Here is a 23,747-nt window from a genome sequence, read left to right on the forward strand (position 1 = left end):
AGAATGTACTAAAAGCAGTTAGCTTAGCGGAGTTTTAAAAAGGTTTGGCTAGCTTCCTAAGAGAAAAGTCCATAAGCCATTTTTAAAATGGACTTGAGGAAAATCCACTGCTTATTTTAAGCAGCATAGAATGTATTGTACTGTTTTGGGATCTTGCCAGGTACTTGTGACCTGGATTGGCCACTGTTGGAAACAGGATGCTGGGCTTGATGGAACTTCCCAGTATGGCAATACTTATTTACTTATGTACTTATCAAGGTCTGCTTGAGACTGCTCAATGTTATCTCTACAGCCATAGATCAGCAGGTCATCCACAATACAGGCTCACCCTCTCTCAGGCCAGACAGTGCATCGTGAAGGCACCTCTGAAATTTTTCTGGTGCCACGGATATTACAAAGGGAAGTTGTTGTATTTGCTGATCTACTCTGATCATCTAGGACCACATGCCAGAACCAACTCTTAAAGTGAAAGCAGGAAATAACCTTAACGTTGTGCAAATCCAGGAGAACAGCCTCCATGGTTGGCATGGTGTAATGATTTCAACAGAGAGGGGGGCAGACTCAAGAAAATTGTCAGGAAGTATTTTTTCATGGAGAGAGTGATGGATGCTTGGCATGCCCTCCCGCGGGAGGTGGTGGAGATGAAAACGGTAATGGAATTCAAACATGCATGGGATAAACATAAAGGAATCTTGTTTGGAAATAAGGGATCCTCAGGAGCTTAGCAGAGATTGGATGGCAGAGGCGGGGCTGGTGGTTGGGAGGCAGGGTTAGTGCTGGGCAGACTTATACAGTCTGTGCCCTGAAAAAGACAGATACAAATCAAGGAGCTGGTGGTTGGGAGGCGGGGCTAGTGCTGGGAGGCGGGGCTGGTGGTTGGGAGGCGGGGCTAGTGCTGGGCAGACTTATACGGTCTGTGCCCTGAAAATGACAGATACAAATCAAGGTAAGGTATACATAAAAAGTAGCACACGTGAAATTATCTTGTTGGGCAGACTGGATGGACCGTGCAGGTCTTTTTCTGCCATCATCTACTATGTTACTATGTTTCAGGTCTATACATATTCTGATCTTCCCATTAGGTTTTCTGACCACTGGTACAGCTGAATTCCAGAGACTGGGCCTCAGTTAGGATAAAGCCCTTCTCTGAGTTTCTACCAACTTAATATCAGAAAGCAAAGTCTCCTGTGGAGAGCAGAGTAACATGTGAGATCCCCCAAGCTGCTTTGATGTATTTGTATGGTATTATTAGGTTACTTCTTAAATGTTTTGTTTCTAAGATAACCTCATTTTGGACATTCAGCTAGTGAAAATCATTGTCTCCTTTATCAGCCGAGAGGCTCTTCTTTGTACTTTTACTAACATTTGGAAGATGGGTATCTCAAACTGACCAAGCAAAAGACAGTAGAGCAAAAAACCTCTCACAGATGGTGTCCACAGTGAAGTCTTTATTCAAATGAGTAAAATGGGAGACCTGACAGTGGACAGCGTTTGACAGAGTGTGCTTTGAGAGATCCGTGTGCGGAGATTTGGCTGTAATACGACTGTTCTAGGAATATATATTGTTTCACAAATTCCTAGACCCCTGATACAGGCCTGGTAGGGCCAAAACACAACTCATGTCGGGTCTCCCATTTTACTTATTTGAATAAAGACTTCATTGTGGACACCATCTGAGAGAGGTTTCTTTGCTCTACTATCCTTTGCTTGACATTTAATCTTCAGTAGAGTGGTTACCTTCTGTTGTTGTTTATCTCAAACTGACCACCATACTCCAGATGTGATTTGACAGAACTTATGCAGTGGCAGGAGGAGATCCATATTTCTTGCAAAAGCCATTCCTCCCCTTCCATGCTCCCCCATCAAAACTCTGCCTGGCTTTATGCACACACTCTCAGTTTATCAATTATCCGTGAAGATGTTATTACCCACAGATGAAATGACGAGACTCAAAGATAATAATGGTCAATTTGTAGATAGTGATGAGGGACAAACCACATTACTCAATGATTATTTCTGTTGGTATTCACTGAAGAAATTTATGGTGAAGGTCTGTGGATGTTTGACAAAGATACATATGGGAATGACATAGATACCGCACTGTTAATGGAAACAAGTGTTTATGAACAACCTGCAGAACTTAACATGGACAAAGCCATGGGACCAAATGAGATACATTTCAGAACACTGAGAGAGCTGAGAGGTTCTGGCAGATCCTTCAAAACTGGAGAAGTACCAGAGGATTGGAGAAAGGCTGATATGGTCCCTCTTCACAAAGGTGGTAACAGAGAAGAGGTGGGAAACTAAAGACCAGTGAGCCTGACCTCAGTGGTGGGAAAGGTAATGGAGATGCTGTTGAAGAAAGGATACTCAAATATCTACAATCCAAGGCAACATGGTTATGCCAAAGGCAAATCATGTCAAATGAATCTGATTGACTTTGACTGGATCGAGAGCAAGTGCTGGATGTGGTCTACTTTGATTTCAGGAAAGCCTTTGATATATGTTGATAATTACATGTTGATTGAGGAAATATTTTCTCTGATTCATTTTAAGTTTACTCCCTTGTCCTAGTATTTTTGGAAAGCATAAACAGACACTTCACATCTACCCCGTTCAACTCCACTCATTATTTTATAGACCTCTGTCATATCTCCCCTCAGCCATCTTTTCTCCAAGCTGAAGAGCCCTAGCCGCATTAGCCTTTCCTTGTAGGGAATTCGTCCCATCTCCTTTATCATTTTCGTTGCCCTTCTCTGTACCTCAAAGCCATCTCAGTCAGATGCAGACAAAACTGTATATGTATAAACCAACAGAAGTTGTAGCTCAATTCTGTGTGTGGAATTTATGGGACAGATGCTGTCAATGGAAAGACTGCAGCCAGATTCCATGAAAGTCAAAGCGATAGACAATATGCCTGTGCCCATAGATTTACATGGGGTGATGACCTATCTAGCATAATTTTTACCTGGATTTCCTGAAATATGTTCACCAATTAGAAAACTGCTAAAAGCAGGAAAACTAGTTCATTTACCAACCTATGAGGCGTGGCAGAGCACTAGATGGGCGAAAACGCTTATTGAGGGAGGTCCCAGTGGTGGGATTCTATGACACCAGAACTGATCTTGTGCAGTGTGATGCTAGCCAGCATGGTCTACAGAGACCTGCCTTTTAAAAAATGGAAAACCTCTTGCATACGCATCCTGAGCAATGACAAAGGTGGAGCAAAACTATGTCCAAATTGAGAAAGAGTTTCTAGCCATAGTTTATGCACTGGAGTGTTTTCATACTGAGGTCAATGCTAGACAAATGATTATTCAAACCAATCACAAGCCACTGGTCTCCATCTTCAAGAAATGCCTAGACACTACGTTTAAATGACTACAGACATTGATACTTGGCCCTCAGACATATACCTTTGAACTACAGTACATACTGAGAAACAAAGTGGTCACTTCTGACATACTAAACTGGGTTTTTCCACTGACAGCCCAACACAGATCACAGTTAGAGATTTTTACAGAAGAGTTGGCCTTACTGGTTGACGAGGCATCTCACCTGGAGATAGCACTGGTTGTGGCACCTGAAATGATAGATACTATTCAGCGAGTTGGAGAAAGTGATGAGATCTACCAGGCTGTGAAACAGCAGATCTGGACAGGATGGCCCACTAATGATAAGATGTTGCCACCAGAAATTAGACATTTTCGCAATTTCTGTGATGAACTGACATCAAACTGGGCCTGATTTATAATGATCGTATGTTCTGGCCGGAACCAGGCAAAAGATGCGTGAAAGAATTCACACAAGTAATATTGGCATCAGTGCATGCATTCAATGTGCTAGAGAGGTTCTTTTCTGGCCACCTACGAATCATGACATTGAGAAGTGTGTCCAGAGGTGCTATATATGTGCTAAGATCCAGTTGGCCACTGCCCAAGAACCCCTATGCCCTCACCTTGCACTTACTAAGCCATGGCAAAAGATGAGAGTCAATATATTTCAATTCAAGGAAGTTGAGTATCTCCTAGTAGTGGATTACTTGAGCAATTACTTTGAACTTGATTGCCTGGATAGGAAGAAATACAAAGACATTCCATATTGCCTAAAAAAGCATTTTGCATGACATATTATCCCTGAAGAGCTGTTTAGTGACAATTTTCCATTCATCTCCAGGGAGTTTGCAGAATTTGCATCACTCTATGAGTTTCAACAAACAACGTCCTCCCCCTGATACTTTCAATCAAATGGGAAGGCAGAAAATGCTGTCCGAATGACAAAGCAAATTTACAGAAAGCCTCAGAGACCCAAGTTGGTCCATGTCTTGTGTCTACTGGATTGAAGAAATACCCCATCCAAGGCACTAGGAGAATCTCCAGCTCAAATCATGTTTGAACAACAAACCCAGACTCTTCCACCTACTATGAATGCTCTGCTGGAGAACCCTTCTGCCCAGACAATTCGTCATTGCCTAGATGCCTACTACTGCAATAGGAGGGCTGAGGAAAGACTGGTCCCAAAAAAGGGTCAGATCATCTGGGTCAAAATGAATAACAACAAGGCAGAGTATACCAAACAACTCCCACATCGCTTGATTGTGGTCAAAACAGAGAATGGATCAGAGAGAAGAAGAATGTCCAGACATATTTGACTGAGTTATGAGTTCCCTATTACAGTGAAAAATCTGGATTGTGCTGCCAGGGTAGGGGTACCTTCGATTACCACCAAAGAGGTATGACACAACCCAGACACCCTACAAAAGAATACTCCATTCAAAAGTCCAAGACAACCGGAAGTGCTGCCCTCTCCAATACCTGGGCCACAGTCAGCCATGAAACTACTGCAGATCACCATACCCTCCAGGACACATTTTGACTGAACCAGCTCGATATATAGAAAACTGGCTGTTAAGTAGGTCTCTATGGTTCCTCTAGGAAGTAGACGGGGCATCTGGGTAGAATCCGTCACTTCCTGTTGTTGCTGTGAGTTATAATAAAGCAAGTAGTTGAGACTGTTTATCTGACCTGAGAGTGTCTAAATATTTTACGCCATCTCTACAGGAAGGGGATTTAACCTTACTGGTTATCAATAGAAATCAAACAAAACATGGAAAAGAAAATAAGATATCTTTTTTATTGGACATAACTTAATACATTTCTTGATTAGCTTTCGAAGGTTGCCCTTCTTCCTCAGATCGGAAATAAGCAAATGTGCTAGCTGACAGTGTATATAAGTGAAAACATTCAAGCATTACTATGACAGTAAAATAGATACCATTGGAGATTCTACATGGAATGTTGCTACTATTGGAGATTCTACATGGAATGTTGCTATTCCACTAGCAACATTCCATTTAGAAGGCTGCGCAGGCTTCTGTTTCTGTGAGTCTGACGTCCTGCACGTACGTGCAGGACGTCAGACTCACAGAAGCAGAAGCCTGCGCGGCCACATTGGTGATCTACAAGGGCCGACTTCTACATGGAATGTTGCTAGTGGAATAGCAACATTCCATGTAGAATCTATAGAAATCAAACAAAATAAAACATGGAAAAGAAAATAAGATGATATCTTTTTTATTGGACATAACTTAATACATTTCTTGATTAGCTTTCGAAGGTTGCCCTTCTTCGTCAGATCGGAAAACCTTACTGGTGAAATTCAGGAACATTTTGCCCCTGAAACAGTTAAATCCCTAACACTAAATTAATCCAGAGTATACTGGATAAGACTTTAGAGGAAAGGGCTACTAGGGTCTGCTGATACAGTTATACACCAGGGCTGTAATTTCCAAATCTGCCCTAGAAAACCCAGCCAATCAGGTTTTCAGGATATCTGTGATAAATATGCATCAGACAGATTTGAAGGCACCACATCCACTGCATGCAAATCCATCAGATGAATATTCAAGAGGGAAGTTACTAATATCACAGGTTAATGACTCTCGTGGTAAAGAAATAACGAAATTTGCAATCAGTCTCGCGAGCTACATTATTCTGCTCCCACAGAACACTGGGCCACTAACAAGTGGCTCGAAGATCCTGGTACATGATTTGAGGGTCCCTCTCCCAAAGATATGTTACACCCCCATTCTAAGACTCATAACCCAAACCTGCCACCATAGGCCTCTACAGACCTACCTCAACCATTCCCTAGTGGTCTAGAAATATCATGCAGGAGCAATCCTCAATTGCTCCTTTTCCTGCCAGTGCTGGGTTCATATAAGGGCAGTTTCATCCCTGATAGTAGTACCAAAAGGTACCATTTCGAACACTGAACCAGCAAGAGCAGGAGTGATTGAGGATCACTCCTGGCCTAGTACCCCTAGACGACCTAGGAATAGTTGAGGTAGGCTGGAGGAAGGAGGGGGGGTCTACTACTACTTATCATTTCTAAAGCGCTACTAGACGTACAGAGCTTACAATCTAACCAGGACAGACAAACAGGACAAATAAGGGATAAGGACAAAGAGTAGCAAGATTCCGTATAGAATCCCAAAGAGAAGCAAGATTCCAGAATCCCAAAGACAACTACTACTTTGGGTTTTAATACTAAAAACAATTTCCTATGCTCTTGAGTGACATGAGTCACATCTGGAAAACTTTGTATGGAAAACATATCCATAACTTTAAAGTACAATTTCAATATCAACAACTTCTCCCTTTCAGTTGCAACTGTCACCAGTAGTGTGGCTCAAAAACTGATTATATCCTGCCTGACCTCTAAGAAGGCAGTCAGCTTAGAGCTAAAAGAAAATCCTGCAGAAAATGGAAGAAGGATCTGACTGAAAATAATAAGAAACAGCATAAGGAATGGCAAGTTAAATGCAAAGCGCTGATAAGGAAGGCTAAGAGGGACTTCGAATAAAAGATTGCGTTGGAGGCAAAAACACATAGTAAAAACTTTTTTAGGTATATTAGAAACAAGAAGCCAGCAAAAGAATTGGTTGGACCGCTAGATGACCGATGAGTAAAAGGGGCGATCAGGGAAGACCAAGCCATAGTGGAGAGATTAAATGAATTCTTTGCTTCACCAAGGAAGATTTGAGAGAGATACTGGTTCCAGAAATGGTATTCAAAGCAGACAAGTCAGAGAAACTGAATGTGCTGGTTTGCGCCAAATGAAGGAATAAATATCGGATGATCAAGGAGCTACAGGAGCAGATTAAATTGAAAATAGATGAATTTTTTGCATTGAATGACAAAGGTAAACTCTCCCCAGTAGTAAAGCTTAAAAGCAATGCTTCAAGGGAAGCTTAAGACTGTTAGCTTCTTAAAGGAAAAAAAGAGAGGGAAAAGAAAAAAGATAATATTACATGAGAAGGGTACTGGGTCAAGGGCAATATTACAACGGAGAAAAAGCGTCAAGAGCTTAAAGAGGAAGAACTAGAAGAGAGATTTTCAGACGACTTGTTTAAAAGAATGCTTTTTTTGAACAAGGAAATAAAGCTAGTTATTGGATGGCTTGAAACTGGAAAATTTTGAAGGGATGCAATATTTTATGAGTTAAGGATGACACTGGGAAAACCCTTCTGAAGGCAGCAGATCTCAGAGAACGGTTCTGGGAATATTATGCCAAGCTATACACTCCAGGACATGATCCCTCAAGTAGGGCAGATAGAACACTATTTTGAGGATCTTCAGCTCCCCAGATTAGAAAATGAAAGGTTCAAACCCCCAATCTTCCAAATAGAACTGACAGAGGCTGTTGGAGGCCTCAAAGTCCCTGGGTTAGATGAGTTTTCTAATACATTTTACAAGCTCTTCCAGAATAAGCTTGTAGGATGGTTAACTGAGGTCTACAATGCCCTAGAACACGAGGATATACTGCCCAGATCTTGGAGATTGGCAGGGGTAGCATTTGATATGTTTTTGTATTTATTAAATTCTTGATATACCGCCTTTCTGTGATATAACCAAAGTGGTTTACATATTACATGCAGGTACTTTCTCCTCTTTCAATACAGGTATTGTAGGAGGGGAAAGACCTTGAACAATGTAGGTTGTATTGCCCCATTTCATTGATAAATGAGAAAGTGAAATTACTAAGTAAAATTTTAGCCAATAGACTAATGCATTAAATGCTACACTTAATCCACCTAGACTAATCATGCTGTATCATAGGGCGGTAGGTAAGATTCTTAACTTGATCTGGGAAGCCCGGTGCATAGGGGAGCCTATGGTTTTAATAGCAGTTGATGCGAAGAAGGCACTGAACTGAATTCAATTGCTCTATGTTTCCTGTCTTAAAGAGGGCACGATCAGCAGAGAAATGGCTGAAGTGGGTACATTTATTATATAAGGATCCACTCTCATGCATAAAGATTCATGGGAGTTACATCAGTCCTTTTGAGTAAAACGGGGACATGGCAGGGTCTAGTAATGGAGTCTTTGGTGGCTTGGATTAGAGCTAATACTCAAGTTAGAGGTCTGGATGTAGGAGAAGGTTCATATAAAATGTTAATGTTTGCTGATGATATACAATAGCAAATCCAGAGAAATCTTTGTCTTCCCTTTTTTGGGAATTGGAACTCTATGGCCCTTTTCAGGATTTAAGATTAGTATGAGTAAAACTGAGCTCTTAAATGCATCTATGGGGGGATTTGGGTAGGGAAAGAGATTTCTCATGAGCTAGAGAGATGGCTGGGCTTAATAAGGTCCTATAGCCATACTGGCTCACTTCTTTAGGACTCTTGCATGTAAGGGTTTTTATCTATATTTGGAAAAAGAACCTTCCCCTCCCCCGAGTAAAATGGCCTGTAAATATCAAAGTACAAACCAGGGAGGTATGGGGGTATCCCGCATTAAGAACTATTATTTGGCAGCTAGTTAAGAGCGCTACGTGAATGGAATAAATCCGGGGAGAAAGAGTGGGTGGCTATCGAACAAAGAGCGGTGTATCCAACCTTCTTTATTGCCCCCATGGCTGTGGCAGGTTAAAAGGATGTGGGAATATCTGGCCCCACACTCGCTGCCTCTTTCCTGCTGGGATGTGAGGCGGGGGTTCCTTGGTCTCGGTGGTTGTGCCTCAGCCTTTTTTTTTATCATGCAGAATGCTCTCTATAACTTCTACTAAAGACATCTTTCTTCTGTTCGTCTCATTTTCTTGAACACATCTTTAAAAAATTTATGTTTCTCACAGGATAGATCACAAGCAAACCAGCTTGTTCTAGAAAGAAATGAACAGAAAAACAGGAAAGTAACCTCTACACACATACCCAACATCAGAAGAGCAAAGTTGGCTGAAAAGAAGGGACAACCAAAGGATATCACCAAAGATCAAGTTGACCCAACTTGACTGGGTTTCAGCAAAATGCCTAAGACAGAGGTCACAAGATTTTCTGAAGATGTGTAGAAGCACAAGCTACACAACCGTGTCCTTGGTCTTTGCTTGAGCAGCGGCATGATGCTTCCCAAAGTGAAATTACGACCACTGCACATGTGCTCTTGGGTATAAAAAGTCCATTGTGTCATCACAATTTAAAACCAAATCAGCCCTTGTTGCAATGTTAAATCTATGCATTCTTTTTTTTCCTCCAAGGAATCCTTTGCATCGCAAGTCTAGGGGCTTAATTCTGTTTGGCAGTGTGGGGTCAACTTCATAATAAAGATCTTTGCTTACAGAAAGAAGTTAACCAAAGAAATCTGAACCTTGAAAATTGTACAATAAAGCAAGGAAAGGAATAAAAAAATAATAACCTTGACAAGTTCACAATTTAAGGGCGGTTCCAATACACTAACCAAAAGAAAACAGTGCAGGAAGTGCTGGAACTTGAAGCGATGTTGTTCTGCCCCCCCCCCCCCCCCCCCCCCCCCCCATTTTCATGGAGGCAGGTGATAGGATAAGATTACAAAGCCACATAATCCTGTAGTTCCCTGTAATAGGCTCTTTCAGAGCACATGTCCCAGATCCCTGAGTCTTATGGGACTTTCTCTATCAGTTTGCCTTGTTCTCTACGCTTGATGGGCAACTTGCCCCACTCTTCTCTCTCCATCGGATCTAGAGAGTTAGTCTGCGGCACATCTCCTCTGAATTGAAACAGCCTGTGCTGTATTCTGTTGTATGATCTTTTCAAGCTACTGTGACTCTTGTATGGAGAAAGAGCTGATTGAGAACAGACTCATAAGTACATAAGTATTGCATACTGGGACAGACCAAAGGTCCATCAAGCCCAGCATCCTGTTTCCAACAGTGGCCAATCCAGGTCACAAGTACCTGGCAAGATCCCAAAACAGTAAAATACATTTTATGCAGTGGAGTTTCCCCCAAGTCCATTTTAATAATGGTCTATGGATTTTTCCTTTAGGAAAACATCCAAACCTTTTTTAAACCCTGCTAAACTAACCGCTTTTACTACATCCTCTGGCAACCCAATTCCAGAGTTTAATTACATGTTGAGTGAAGAAATATTTTCTCTGATTCATTTTAAATTTACTACTTTGTAGCTTCATTGCGTGCCCCCCTAGTCCTAATATTTTTGGAAACAGTAAACAAGTGATTCCCGTTTCATTCCACTCAATATTTATAGACCTCTGTCATATCTCCCCAAGCTGAAGAGCCTTTCCTCATAGAGAAGTCGTCCCATCCCCTTTATCATTTTCGACACCCTTCTCTGTACCTTTTCTAATTCCACTATATCTTTTTTGAGATGCGGTGTCCAGAATTGCATAAAATCTCTCTCCTACGCCAGGGGACTTACTCTACACTCTCCCACAGCCATTTCATCTATATTACAAGGTTTCTCCTGTGACTTTGCCAGCAACTTCTTCACCTTCCTCTGTCTGGTCAGCTTTCTCCCGACCAATTCCAGATTCTCTTACCATTATTCTTGCTTCTATACCCATGACCTCTTTTTCTTCTCCCTTCTTCCTGTTTGCATGTCTCTCACCAAAGACTACTTCCTGTCATTCTCTCAATAGTGAACATCGGTCTTTTCTAAGGTGCCGTTCCTCCATCACAGGAAGAACTGTTCCATGTTTCCATTTTAAAGAAACCTTCTCTTGATCCTACCCAACCATCTATCAACTAGTCTCCAACTTATGTTACCTCTCTAAATTAGTGGTGAAAATAATTTCTCCCAAGTTGAACTCTCTCTTACATTTTACCCCTGCCAAGCGGGGTTCTGGCAATTTCACAGCACTGAATTAGTCATCACTTCTCTTATTGGTGAACTCCACGCTACCCTGTATTGAGGTAACATCACACTAATTGTTTCATTAGATCTTTCAGTGACCTTTGAACTCATTGATCATTCAACACCTGTGACCTGACTGAAATCAGGATGCTGGATCTGTACTTAGTTGGTTCAGTTCTTTTTTTGCATAAACACAATCTTGCTGCAACTTATGCTACTAAATTCTCCTCATGTTCCTCTCTTAAATCAGACGTACCTCAAGGATCTATATTATTGCCGTTACTTCTCAATATTTTCTTAAGCTCCTTAGCCACCCTTCTTCAGTCTTCAATGTTAATTATTACCGTTATGCTGATGACATTCTACTCATTTATCCTGCTTCCCCAGTCAATACTGACCTCTGCCCACTGCAATCGTTCTAGGCGCTCTGGCTAGTTGGCTTTCACAACATAAACTGGTGCTTAATCCTCAAAACATTGTCACAAGTTGGATTACTGGTCATCTACTGAAGCCCTCCTTGACCCCAGTTTTGTTTAATATTTCAATTAGTCCTGTCCTGTACTTTCACTACTTTGGAATTCTCCTGGTGGAATCCTTGTCTTTGCAACAGCAATTTCAGCCATTGTCAAAACTGGGTTAGCTGTTCTCCGTTAATTAGGTTACCTTAGCAGTTATCTTGATCCTACAAACCTCCCGACACTTATACATGGCCTTTTGATATCACGACTCGATTACTGCAATGCAGCCTATGCTGGCATTGCTGGGCAACTACTTTCATGCCCCCAGAGAATTTACATAATACATCCACTAAATGTAATCCTTTGTGAATCTAAAAAATTTGGCCATATTACCCTCCTGTTTATTCGTCTACATTGGTTCCCCATACCATTCCGAATTCAGTTTGAGATTTTATGTTTGATACACCCTATTCAAGTATGTTGTGACCTTACCTTATTCGACTCTCTTTGTAACTCTCAACAACGAACATGTAAACCACACTGAATCTCCTGAGGGCTTAACCTGGTTCAATACTTCCGCAAGAAACCTCTACAGACTCTCGCTGTCTCTATCAAACTGTTAACCCCACTTGATACCTTGTAACTGTCCCCATTGTTCCATGTAAGCCACATTGAACCTACCAACAGGTGGGAAAATGCGAGATACAAATGCAATAAATAAATACACAAGGCTTACTATTTAAGTACATGCAATTCCTTATACGGCCTCTAGGATCTCTCGACTCGCACCGCCTTGTACTACCAGGTCCTAAACAAGCCCACTATGAAACTACAAGACAATCTGCCTTTTATTTTTTAGCCATGACGCTTTGGAATAGTTTACCCCACCCCTGGGTGCTGAGGCATCTTTTCATAAATTTAAGAGCGTATTAAAGACCTATTTTTTTTTCCAGCAAGCTTCTGGGTCTCATCTCCCCCTATGTTCCCGCCCGTAACCTCCGCTCACAGGACAAAGCCCTTCTCTCAGTATCCTTCTCCACCACTGCCAACTCCAGGCTCCGCTCATTCTGCCTTGCCTCACCCTATGCCTGGAACAATCTTCCTCAACCCCTACGCCAAGCCCCCTCCCTACCCATCTTCAAATCTCTGCTTAAAACTCACCAATGCTGCCTTCGGCGCCTAACCGCTCAAGATATATAGAATGCCCCAAATCTATCCACCCTATCAGACTAACTGTTCACTCGTCCTCTAGATTGTACACTTGTCTTTAGATTGTTCTCTTGTCTTTTAGATTGTTCGCTCTTTGAGCAGGGACTGTCCTTCTGTGTTTAAATTGTACAGCGCTGCGTAACCCTAGTAGCGCTTTAGAAATGTTAGTTAGTAGTAGTAGTAGTAGCTACCGAGCTAGATGCAAGACCAGCTACTGTGGCTTTAATTATGCATGACTGTGCTTACTTCTTTGTGTTCTTTTCCTTTTGAATTGGAGTTCCTTTCCTTTTATTTATATTTTATTGTTCACCACTCTGACCTAATCATATAGAGCGGTAGATCAGATACAATAAGTATCTTTTCACAGTACATTTCTTCCATTATGCCCATTACTCTACCTCTACTTTTTGTGTCAAATTTCATACTATATCAGGGGGGTACCAACCAAGAGAAATTCTAAGTCTCACACTATACCAGGTATCTGATGGGGCCCCCACCCAGAGAAATAGAAGTCTTACACTACATTGTAAACCACTCTGATATGAATTTGAAGGACTGGCCTAATGGTCAATGCAGCGGGCTTTAATCCTGGTGAACTGGGTTCAATTCCCACTGCAGCTCCTTGTGACTCTGGGCAAGTCACTTAACCCTCCATTGCCCCTGGTAGAAAATAAGTACCTGAATATATGTAAACTGCTTTGAATGTAGTTGCAAAAACCTCAGAAAGGTGGTATATCAAGTCCCAGTTCCCTTTCCCTATTGGAGATTCTACATGGAATGTTGAAACTATTTTTTAGATTCTACATGGAATGTTGCTACTATTTGAGATTCTGTTGCTACTATTTAAGGTTCTACATGGAATGTTGCTACTATTGGAGATTCTAGATGGAATGTTGAAACTATTTGTAGATTCTACATGGAATGATGCTATTGCACTAGCAACATTTCATGTAGAAGCCTGCCCTTGCAGATCAGCAACGCGGCTGCGCAGGCTTCTGTTTCTGTGAGTCTGACGTCCTGCACGTACGTGCAGGACGTCAGACTCACAGAAACAGAAGCCTGCGCGGCCGCATTGCTGATCTGCAAGGGCAGGCTTCTACATGGATTGTTGCTAGTGGAGGAGTAGCCTAGTGGTTAGTGCAGCAGACTCTGATCCTGGTGAATTGGTTTCAATTCCCACTGCAGCTCCTTGTGACTCTGGGCAAGTCACTTAACTCTCCATTGCCCCAGGTACAAAAACTTAGATTGTGAGCCCTCTAGGAACAGAAAGAGTACCTGCATGTAATGTGGTGCATACGTCTAATAGCGCTATAGAAATGAGTAGTAGCAACAGTAGAACAAAGAAACCTAAATAAACGAGAGGGACCCACCCTCGACATATGTCACCTCGCACTACATTTGCTACCAGAAAAGCTCTACACCAGACAAATGGTAGATCTCACACTATACCCAGGTATCGGATGTGATTCCCACCCCCAGGAAAATGGCAAATCTGATAGAACACCAGGTTGTGGAGGGTTTGCTGACCCCAGGAATCTGAGAAATGGTAACACTCACGCTGGACTCTACCTTGGATGGTTCTCTTGAAGAATGCTTTGCAAGCCTCACAGGAGGCAACACCGTAGTGGTATCCGGACGCAATATCCCCACATACTAAGCAGAGTCGCTTAGGAATGGCATTTAGCATATAGTCACACTTTGTTGGGGAATCTTCCATGATAGCGCTACCACAGTCCCCATAGCGCTTGTGACAGGAGCCCACACCAAGCCCCATACTTGTGAACATGGGAGGTGAATCCAAGCCTCCTAGGGCAAGTCCATAGCCCCCACTGGCATCTGAGGAACCACTGGGGCTGTGGTGGCTGGCTGTCTCGATAACTGAGGAAGGACTCGATGGCTCTGTCTTGATGAAGGATCCACAGCGGGAGGACAAGCGCCGGTCATCTGTAGACACTCTGCTTAATAGCCTAGAGAGGGGAAGAAGAGACCAGATGAGGCTTCATTACATCAACATGACGGAAAAGATACATAGCTTGTAGATTTTATAATTACTCACTTACAACTTCATGCTTCACAACCCAAACCAGCACCTCCTACCTCAGAATTCCAGCCATGCCAATCCTCATGAGACTTTGTGGACAGCAGAGAGATCTGTGTCCTGGGTATTGAATCTTAGGGGGGGAGCAAAGAGGTCTGTGTCCTGGGTATTGAATCTTAGTGGGGGGGAGCAAAGAGATCTGTGTCCTGGGTATTGAATCTTAGTGGGGGGGGGAGCAAAGAGATCTGTGTCCTGGGTATTGAATCTTAGTGGGGGGGGGGGGGGAGCAAAGAGATCTGTGTTCTGGGTATTGAATCTTAGGGGGGGAACAAAGAGATCTGTGTCCTGGGTATTGAATCTTAGTGGGGGGGGGGGCCCAAAGAGATCTGTGTCCTGGGTATTGAATCTTAGTGGGGGGGAAGCAAAGAGATCTGTGTCCTGAGTATTGAATCTGTGCATGTGTGTGTCTGTGTGTCTGTGTGGGGGGGGGGGGGGGGGGAATCAGAGAGATCTGTGTCCTGGGTATTGAATGTGGGGGGGGGGGGCAGCAAAGCAGAGATCTCTCTGTTCCAGAAAGGACAGGGTATCTATCATGTTCTTGCGTTCAGTGTCTGTCTTTTCTCTATATGTCCTTGGACAGTTCACACTAATTATCACAGGCCTATTAATCTGATGCATAAACAGCTGGTCACACAATCAAAAGCATATTCTGAATTCCATTTACTGCTCATTAATGCAAACTCTGAGCACAGAGGGATTCTCAGAGTGGCACAGGGAAGTGGGAGACCCCAAGCAATCATTTCCCATCCTTCCCTCTAAGACACCCCTTCCTCTGCCCTCACTAAACCACTCCCTTAACCCTCCTAAGTACCTGTATATAATATACAAACCGCTTTGATTGTAACCAAGGAAAGACAGGGTATCAAATCCCATCCCCTCCCCTTCCTCTGCCCTCATTTAACCTGTGTAGAGTGGCAGTAAAAACATAAGAAAAGCTATATTGGGACAGACCGAAGGTCCATCAATCCCAGCTTCCTGTTTCCAACAGTGGCCAATCCAGGTCACAAGGACCTGGCAGAAACCCAAATTTAGTTAGAATCCAAAGCTCCTTACTGGGCAGACTAGATGGGTCATTTTGCACTTTAACCTCCAATACCTACTAGAGGGGAGAGGGGGTGGGGGGACCAGGGAAGAGCCCTGGAGCACATACAAAGAGACTAGGAGAGGGGAATCCTATGAAACACTGACTGGGAGAGGAAAAGGAAGATAGACATAAAGCATTCACAAAGAGGGTAAGTACAAGCACACTCACAGGTAGAGAAAGGACAGTCCTAATATATTGACAGGGACAAAGAGAGAGAAAACCTGTAACACCTGATGTCCCATCATGGCCGAGACACAGCTCCTTATCTTTCCTCCAAAATCCACTTCCCCTCTTCTCTGTTTCTCTCCTCCTTACAGTTCCTTTGCCCCATAACCTCAGGATCATCCTTGATACCTGTCTGCTTCTCTACATACATCCAAAATATACACTGCTAAAGTGTGTCAGTTCTTCCTTTTTAAATGACTCTGTTCCTCTCTGAATATGCTACCAAAATTCTCATCCACTCATTACATCCCCCTTAAACTACTGCAACTCTCTCCTTCAGGGTTTCCTGCAAAACCATCTATTCATCCTGCAACTGCACAATGTATCTGCCTTTCGTGTCACTATAATAAGAAATGATCATCACTAATCAAATTTTTAAGCAATCAATTATACAGGTGATAGCTTAACCCGACCTCAGTGGTAACTTGTATCATATGAGCTTCTTCTACTCATGGATCACCCCATCTTCATACTTTACAAACTTTTATGTCTTCCAATATGTTCACAACCTTTTAACAAGGTACCTGCACTTATCTTAATAAAAGCAGTTCCAACACCGCAAGCAGAACCCTCGGCCGACATGGACCACGTTTCGCTAACGCTGCTTCATAAGCTGGTCCTTCATTGCTGCAACAAAATAAAACTTGTGAGAATCAAACATTCCTCCACATACTTTCCATCACAAGCTATCGACCTCTTATCTGTAAACTCAGTAAGAGCGGTACCTGTATGGACGATGTGTTCTCCTCTTCTAAATGCATTCAATATGGCACCCCAAACTACACCCATGCCTGTATCCTATCACATGACTTGACAGACCAATCAGCTGTATCTTCAAATTAAAGAGGACCAATCCAACTCGTTGTTTAGTCCCCCTGGGGATAACGTATTTAGCACAAAAGTCCAACGTTGTTCTTTGTAATTAAGATGTGCTTCCAAACACCACCCTCCGCACCCATATCCACCGTATGTATCACCCGCCAACGTAAGTTCTCCTCTGCATGCTGTTCAATGCAGTGGGTGACCAGTTGGAGCTGACATAACGCCATTCTGAATTCTAGATTTGTGCTGTTAATCTAACTTTAATAACTCGAGTCAAATGACCCACATATATTAAATTACATGGGCATCTGATTGTATAAATTGCGTTCTTAGTATCGCATGACGTATTAGCTCAAGCTATTGTCAAATGTCTATTCTGACCTGCCTCCCACTGACTACCTTCAACGGTGGAAGTAGACCATTGACAATGACCACAGCCTTTGTGTTCCAAAAGTGGCTCATTCTGTTGTCTATAATCCAACCGCTTCTAAGTTAACATTCCTCTCACTGTCTTGCCCATTGGTAAGCTATGACTGGGCATTCAAGAAAACATTCACGTATGTTACTATCTCCCAATAGTAATGGTATATGGGATCACTGCTGTTATATATGACTAGTATATTGTAGCAAGAGATCTCTCTGGGCAAACATAGCCCTCAAATACGCCTTTCAGATCACCTTATGGGGATAACCACGATCTAAAAATCTATACTATAATGCATACACCTGTCTCTCAAACTCCCCTTGTTCCAAACAAATATGCTGAACGCGCAAAAATTGACTCACTGGTAGACTTATTTTTAGATTATAGGTATGAAAACTGAAAAAATGTAAACCAAACGTATTGTGGGACATGGGTTTCCTGTACAATGTGGTTTGAATCATACTGCCTTCTCGATATCAATATTATAGATTATAGACAACAGAATGAGCCACTTTTGGAACACAAAGGTTGTGGTCATTGTCAATGGTCTTCTTCCACCGTTGAAGGTAGTCAGTGGGAGGCAGGTCAGAATAGACGTTTGATAATAGCTTGAGCTAATACGTCATGCGATACTAAGAACGCAATTTATACAATCAGATGCCCATGTAATTTAATATATGTGGGTCGTTTGACTCGAGTTATTAAAGTTAGACTAAACAGCACAAATCTAGAATTCAGAATGGCGTTATGTCAGCCCCACTGGTCACCCACTACATTGAACAGCATGCGGCAAAGGACTTACATTGGCGGGTGATATATACGGTGGATATGGGTTTGGAGGGCGGTGATTTGAAAGCACATCTTAGTTACAAAGAACAACGTTGGACTTTTGTGCTAAATACGTTATCCCCAGGGGGACTAAACAACGAGTTGGATTGGTCCTCTTTAATTTGAAGATACAGCTGATTGGTCCGTCGAGTCATGTGATAGGATACAGGCATGGGTGTAGTTTGGGGTGCCATATTGGATGCATTTAGAAGAGGAGAACACATCGTCCATACAGGTACCACTCATACTGAGTTTACAGATAAGAGGTTGATAGCTTGTGATGGAAAGTATGTGGAGGAATATTTGATTCTCACAAGTTTTATTTTGTTGCAGCAATGAAGGACCAGCTTATGAAGCAGCGTTAGCGAAACGTGGTCCATGTTGGCCAAGGATTCTACTTGACGTGTTAGAACTGCTTTTATTAAGATAAGTGCAGGTACCTTTTTAGAAAGTAATGAATATAATGAAAGATATAAAAGTTTGTAAAGTATTTAAAATTTAGTTAAATTCTGACCTATGAAGATGCGGGTGAGCCATGATTAGAAGAAGCTCATATGAAACAGTTAACCCGACCTCAGTGGTAATTCATCACCTTTATATTAGGTTGTTTAAAAATTTTGATCAGCGCTGAGCAATTGTTGTTATACTTTATGAGAGCTCCCGCTGTAGAAGTGACCTTTTTAAATTTTGATTCTGTGTCACTATGACTTAAGAACATAAGAGTAGCCATACTGGGTCAGACCAATGGTCCATCTAGGCCAGTATCCTGATTCCAACGTGGCCAATCCAGGTCACAAGTATCTGGAGAAACCCAAATAGTAGCAACATTCCATGCTACCAATCCCGGAGCAAGCAGTGGCTTCCCCATGTCCATCGCAATAACAAACTATGAACTTTTCCTCCAAGAACATATCCAAACATTTTTTAATCACAAAATGAGGATAGATCCACCATAATAGTATGAACCCATCAATTGTTTGGTTCAGTTCAAATGTTTTTAAACCAGATACGCTAACTGCTTTTACAACATCCTCTGGCATGACGTTCTAGAGCTTAACTATTCTTTGAGTGAAAAAATATTCCTCCTATTTGTTTAAAAGTAACATAGTAAATGACGGCAGATAAGACCTGCACAGTCCATCCAGTCTGTCCAACAGGATAAACTCATACTTTTATACTGATTTGCTCCCGCCACTTTCAGGACACAGACCGTACAAGTCTGCCCTTCACTTGCCTTGTCGTCCAATCATTGAAGTTGTCATTGAAGACCTACTCCAGCCCATCCAAATCTGCCCAGCCAGGATAAGGGCACAGACCGTAGAAGTCTGCCCAGCACTGGCTTTGCTTCTCAATACTGGTGTTGACATCTAATTACTGCTAAGCTTGCTTGGTTCATTTGTGAAAGGTCTCCAGGATTGGGACGTGAGGGTCCCTAATCCTATGATGAAAGGAGATTCAAGGGATGTGAAGTGACAGATCCCAGGGCTGTGAAGAAATAGTACAGGGGCTGTTCTAAGTGCACAAGGCTGAGAGATAGTCTGTAGGTTTACCGCAGATCTGTCCATTCCATCAACACAATTCAGGCTTGGAAATGTATTTAGTGGAATATTAGACGAGAGGAAGTGCCATGCTGAGCAAACCATGCTCCACAAGCCCAGCATCGGGTCTCCCACACCGATTAATCTGGGTCGCTTGGAAGTATCTGGTACTTCCACATTCCAACTTTAAGACCTCTAAGGTCCTCTCAAGGAGATCACTGTCTCCTCATCAAACGATGTGATACCCGCCAGCGAGCCTTCTCAGGAGTAGACCCATGCTCTAGAATTTACTCCCAGAGGGGCTACGTATAACTTGAGACAACCTCTACTTCAGCAAGCAGGTGAAAGCCTAGCTCTTCTCCCAAACCTTTAATAGGGTGACTGTACACTCATTCTGCACATGGACTAGCTTGCTACACACACTGTAACTTGGATCAATTTCTTATCTCTTGCTTAACTTGCCTTGAATTTAACTAACCATCAAATTATCCCAACTGACTCTGTACCACACATCTTGGTCCCTCAGCTATATGGTAAGCTGTATTGTATTGTAGAAATTCTTTAGTATCATATCTGTGTTAGTTGAATGTTCTAATGCTGCTTATTAGGTGTATCATTAGTATTATGCTAACATTGTATTATATCTCTGGTATTTGAATTCCAGTGCAGTAAATGTCTATATTTTTTATATTGTTTCACGGTAGTTCTATTATTAGGTTTCAATTTACTGTTTTCAAGTTTACCTCATTTATTGTATTTATGTTTATTCTTGGTTATTTTACTATTGTTTTGCTGTTAACAAAATTATAAGTTTATGTTAAACTGTACCAGCTGTACACCGCCTCGGGTGAATGTCTTCATAAAGGCGGTTAATAAATAAATAAAATATTATGAAGATCCAGTGCATGTTACTTATTCTAGAAATAAAATGTAGAGAATTCCCAAGTCTTCCTGACTTATAATTGTTAATAGTCTTCTCCAGAAATAACCCAAACTATTTTAACACTAGTTATAACAATAATAGACTTCAATACAGAAATGAGCCACGAATATCTTCACTCAGATGAAAACATACACAACAAATTAGGGATCCAAAATAATTTATAATAATAATAATAATAATAAAAATAAATCAATTGATTAAATAAACAACAACCCATATTGTCAACTATAAATTAACAGATCCCTTAGTACTAACAAATCAGATCGATCATTTCTGAAGTAGTGCAAAGTCCTACCTACATGCCAAAGGTTGTTCTTAAACTAACTGTTTAAGTTTCCTATGAAATTTCAACCGTTTACGTAATGTATTCAGAATCATCAGAGTCCTGCCTCTGAAAACACTTCCGGAATCCAAAAGGATTCAAGGTCATCATTCCTTATCGGATCGTAATCATCAATCTAGCCATTCAAATTAAAAAGGGCTCATCCCCCTATATCAGAAGATCAATAACAAATCGAATCCTGAGGTGGACTGGCTGCCACTGCACTTCTATCACAATTGAAGCCATTACTGCTGACAATTAAGTTAGCCACATTGTTACGGATTCCTTGCAACTTATAAAATAATTTCCGAGACCCTCAATTAAAATCCAGATGCCAGAGCATCACCAGCTGCTTCATGGGAACAATTCTATAAAACTGTGCCTGACTGGTGCAGATTCCATAAAGGCAAAGAGGCCCCTAATTTCCTTTATAACAGGCCGTGACCCCATTATCATGACCACAGAAAACATGTGACCCCCCAGAGGCATGGATCAATGATGTTTCTATTCGCAGCCCACCAAGGTTGCGACTCCAATGGGGTTTTGCAACCCCACTGGGGTCATGACCTACATTTGGGCAATACCAGCTTAACAGGATATGTACACATTGATGTGCTTAGTTTTGCCAGCTATAGAGCTGGTCTCTTAGTCCCTGGCAGTATGTTATGAATATAATCATGTGCCCTGCCCGTGCTCTGTAAACCCACCTGAAGGTGGACACACAGTGGACACAAACGGAGCAGATCAGTACAATCAATCTTTATTCTAGGGTAAAAACCCAATAATACGCCCAACACAGACCGTGTTTCGCCCAAAGGGGCTGCGTCAGGAGCTCAGCATAGCTGGACAGTGTGATATGCTAGTCATTTCAGGAGAAAAAGGAGTTTAAAACAAACCTACGTAGCCTTTCTGTTCTTGTTTTTTTTAATGTTGCCAGTGAAAGACCCTGTTGCAAGCAGGAAGGGTAGGCAGCTACGGAGAGTTGGCGTCACTGTATAACAAACCCAGGCTGCAACCTGGAATAAGAAGATTAGTTCCACATTGGATTTTGCGGATTGTCTGCCTTGTTGTTTCTTGGTATATACGCAGTGACCCTGAACAGTGCTTAAGTGGTGTATTGGTAATTACGCAGTTTCCCCCCAGATTCTGTATATGGCGCCCAGATTTACATGCAGAAATTTAAACTGTCAATCATGGTGTGTTAACAACCAATACTGACATTAATTGGCATGTATTAATAATTGCGCACCCTTCTGGCTGCATGTTATTCTTTAAGGCTTTGCATCTAAGTGTAATAGTGTGTAACTCAAAAGGGGAGTGGCCACAGGCGTGTCAGGGGCGTTCCAAACATTTGCATGTGTAGTTTCTAGAATATGGTCTCGGTTTCAGCAGGTGTAAGTCTGGCATCTTAGGTTAGGGCAGGAATTGGCGCTAATTGCATTTCTATAAAGGGCTTATTTCCAATTTCTTCCTGGCACCAAATTTTGAGCATCATCATTTACTGAATCCAATATTCTATAAACATTAGAAATCCAAATCCGAAAAATCTGTGACTTCACCAGCAGTGACACCACAATTGAACTTGGGAGGAAAAGACCTCAGTGGAAAACACAAAATACAGCATACCTTACATCGAATCAATCATTGGTCATAAAAACCTCCCTGCAGAGCAGCAGGAAGTGACAGCCAGGAACACTGGGCCATGGCTTAGCAGCCTGATGATCCTGGGTTGCAAAATAAACCAGATTTTGCTGTCATTTTATGTCCATAACGTAACGTGCAGAGTACACCTGGTGCAGAGCGCAACATTTTTACATAGTAATGAGCTGCTTTCTATGCATTTGCATGGTTTTGCATCTCATTACTATGTAACTTGCAATGACTTAAATATCACCTCAGTATGATACAGGACATTTAAATACTTGAAAGGTATCTAATATAGAAAGAAATCTCTTCAGAGAAGGGAAAGTGGTATAACTAGAGGACATGAATTCAGGTTGTGGGGTGGTAGACTCAGGAGTAATGTCAGGAAATTCTTTTTCACGGAGAGGTTGGTGGATGCCTGGAATGAGCTCCTGAGGGTGGTCCTGGAGAAAAACATTGTGGTGGAATTCAAAATGATGTGGGATGAACAAAGAGGATCTCTAATTAGACAATGAACGGTGTAAAAAAACAAAACTTAAAGGGTTGCATATGTGTTTGCATGTCAAGTGATGCTTAGGTGGCGGGCTTTATCAAGTAAGGCCGGAGCTGGGCTGGTTTGTATGGCCCAAGTCCAGCTTAGGATGGGCTGGAGAGAGCTTCGACGGAACTCCAGTAGTTGGAAGATAAAGACAGAGCCGGGCGGACTTCTATGGTCTATGTCCCAGATCAATATATAATATCACGTTCTTTGTGATTTAATCTTGAATTGAGATTGAATGTGACTGTTGGGCAGACTGGATGGACCGTTCAGGTCTTTATCTGCCATCACTATGTTACATGGAGGGGCATAATTGAACAAAAACGTCTATCTCCATGGGCGTTTATCTCCAAGAACGGGTCCGTGAAGGGGCGGACCGAACCGTATTTTCGAAAAAAATAGACGTCCATGTTTTATTCGACAATTTGTGAGCTGGGCGTTTTTGTTTTTCAGTGATAATGGAAAATGAAAGCGCCCAGCTCA

At 42.0% G+C, this 23,747-nt stretch overlaps 1 protein-coding gene and 1 long non-coding RNA gene across 2 annotated transcripts in view; one reads left to right on the forward strand and one right to left on the reverse strand.

Annotated features, from left to right (window-relative positions):
• LOC115477511 (steroid hormone receptor ERR2-like) overlaps positions 1 to 14,485 on the reverse strand; it is a 48,775-nt gene extending 34,290 nt beyond the window's left edge. The window contains 1 exon segment of the mRNA XM_030214434.1: positions 14,368 to 14,485. Coding sequence (XP_030070294.1) covers positions 14,368 to 14,485 — 118 coding nt within the window.
• On the forward strand, positions 9,382 to 22,546 carry LOC115477512. The gene is made up of 3 exons (XR_003943342.1): positions 9,382 to 9,463; positions 21,826 to 21,829; positions 22,534 to 22,546. It is a non-coding gene; the product is annotated as an uncharacterized LOC115477512 (long non-coding RNA).
• The last annotated feature ends 1,201 nt before the right edge of the window (positions 22,547 to 23,747 follow it).

This window comes from Microcaecilia unicolor, chromosome 9 (genome assembly GCF_901765095.1).
Source record: "Microcaecilia unicolor chromosome 9, aMicUni1.1, whole genome shotgun sequence".
Classification (NCBI taxonomy): domain Eukaryota; kingdom Metazoa; phylum Chordata; class Amphibia; order Gymnophiona; family Siphonopidae; genus Microcaecilia; species Microcaecilia unicolor.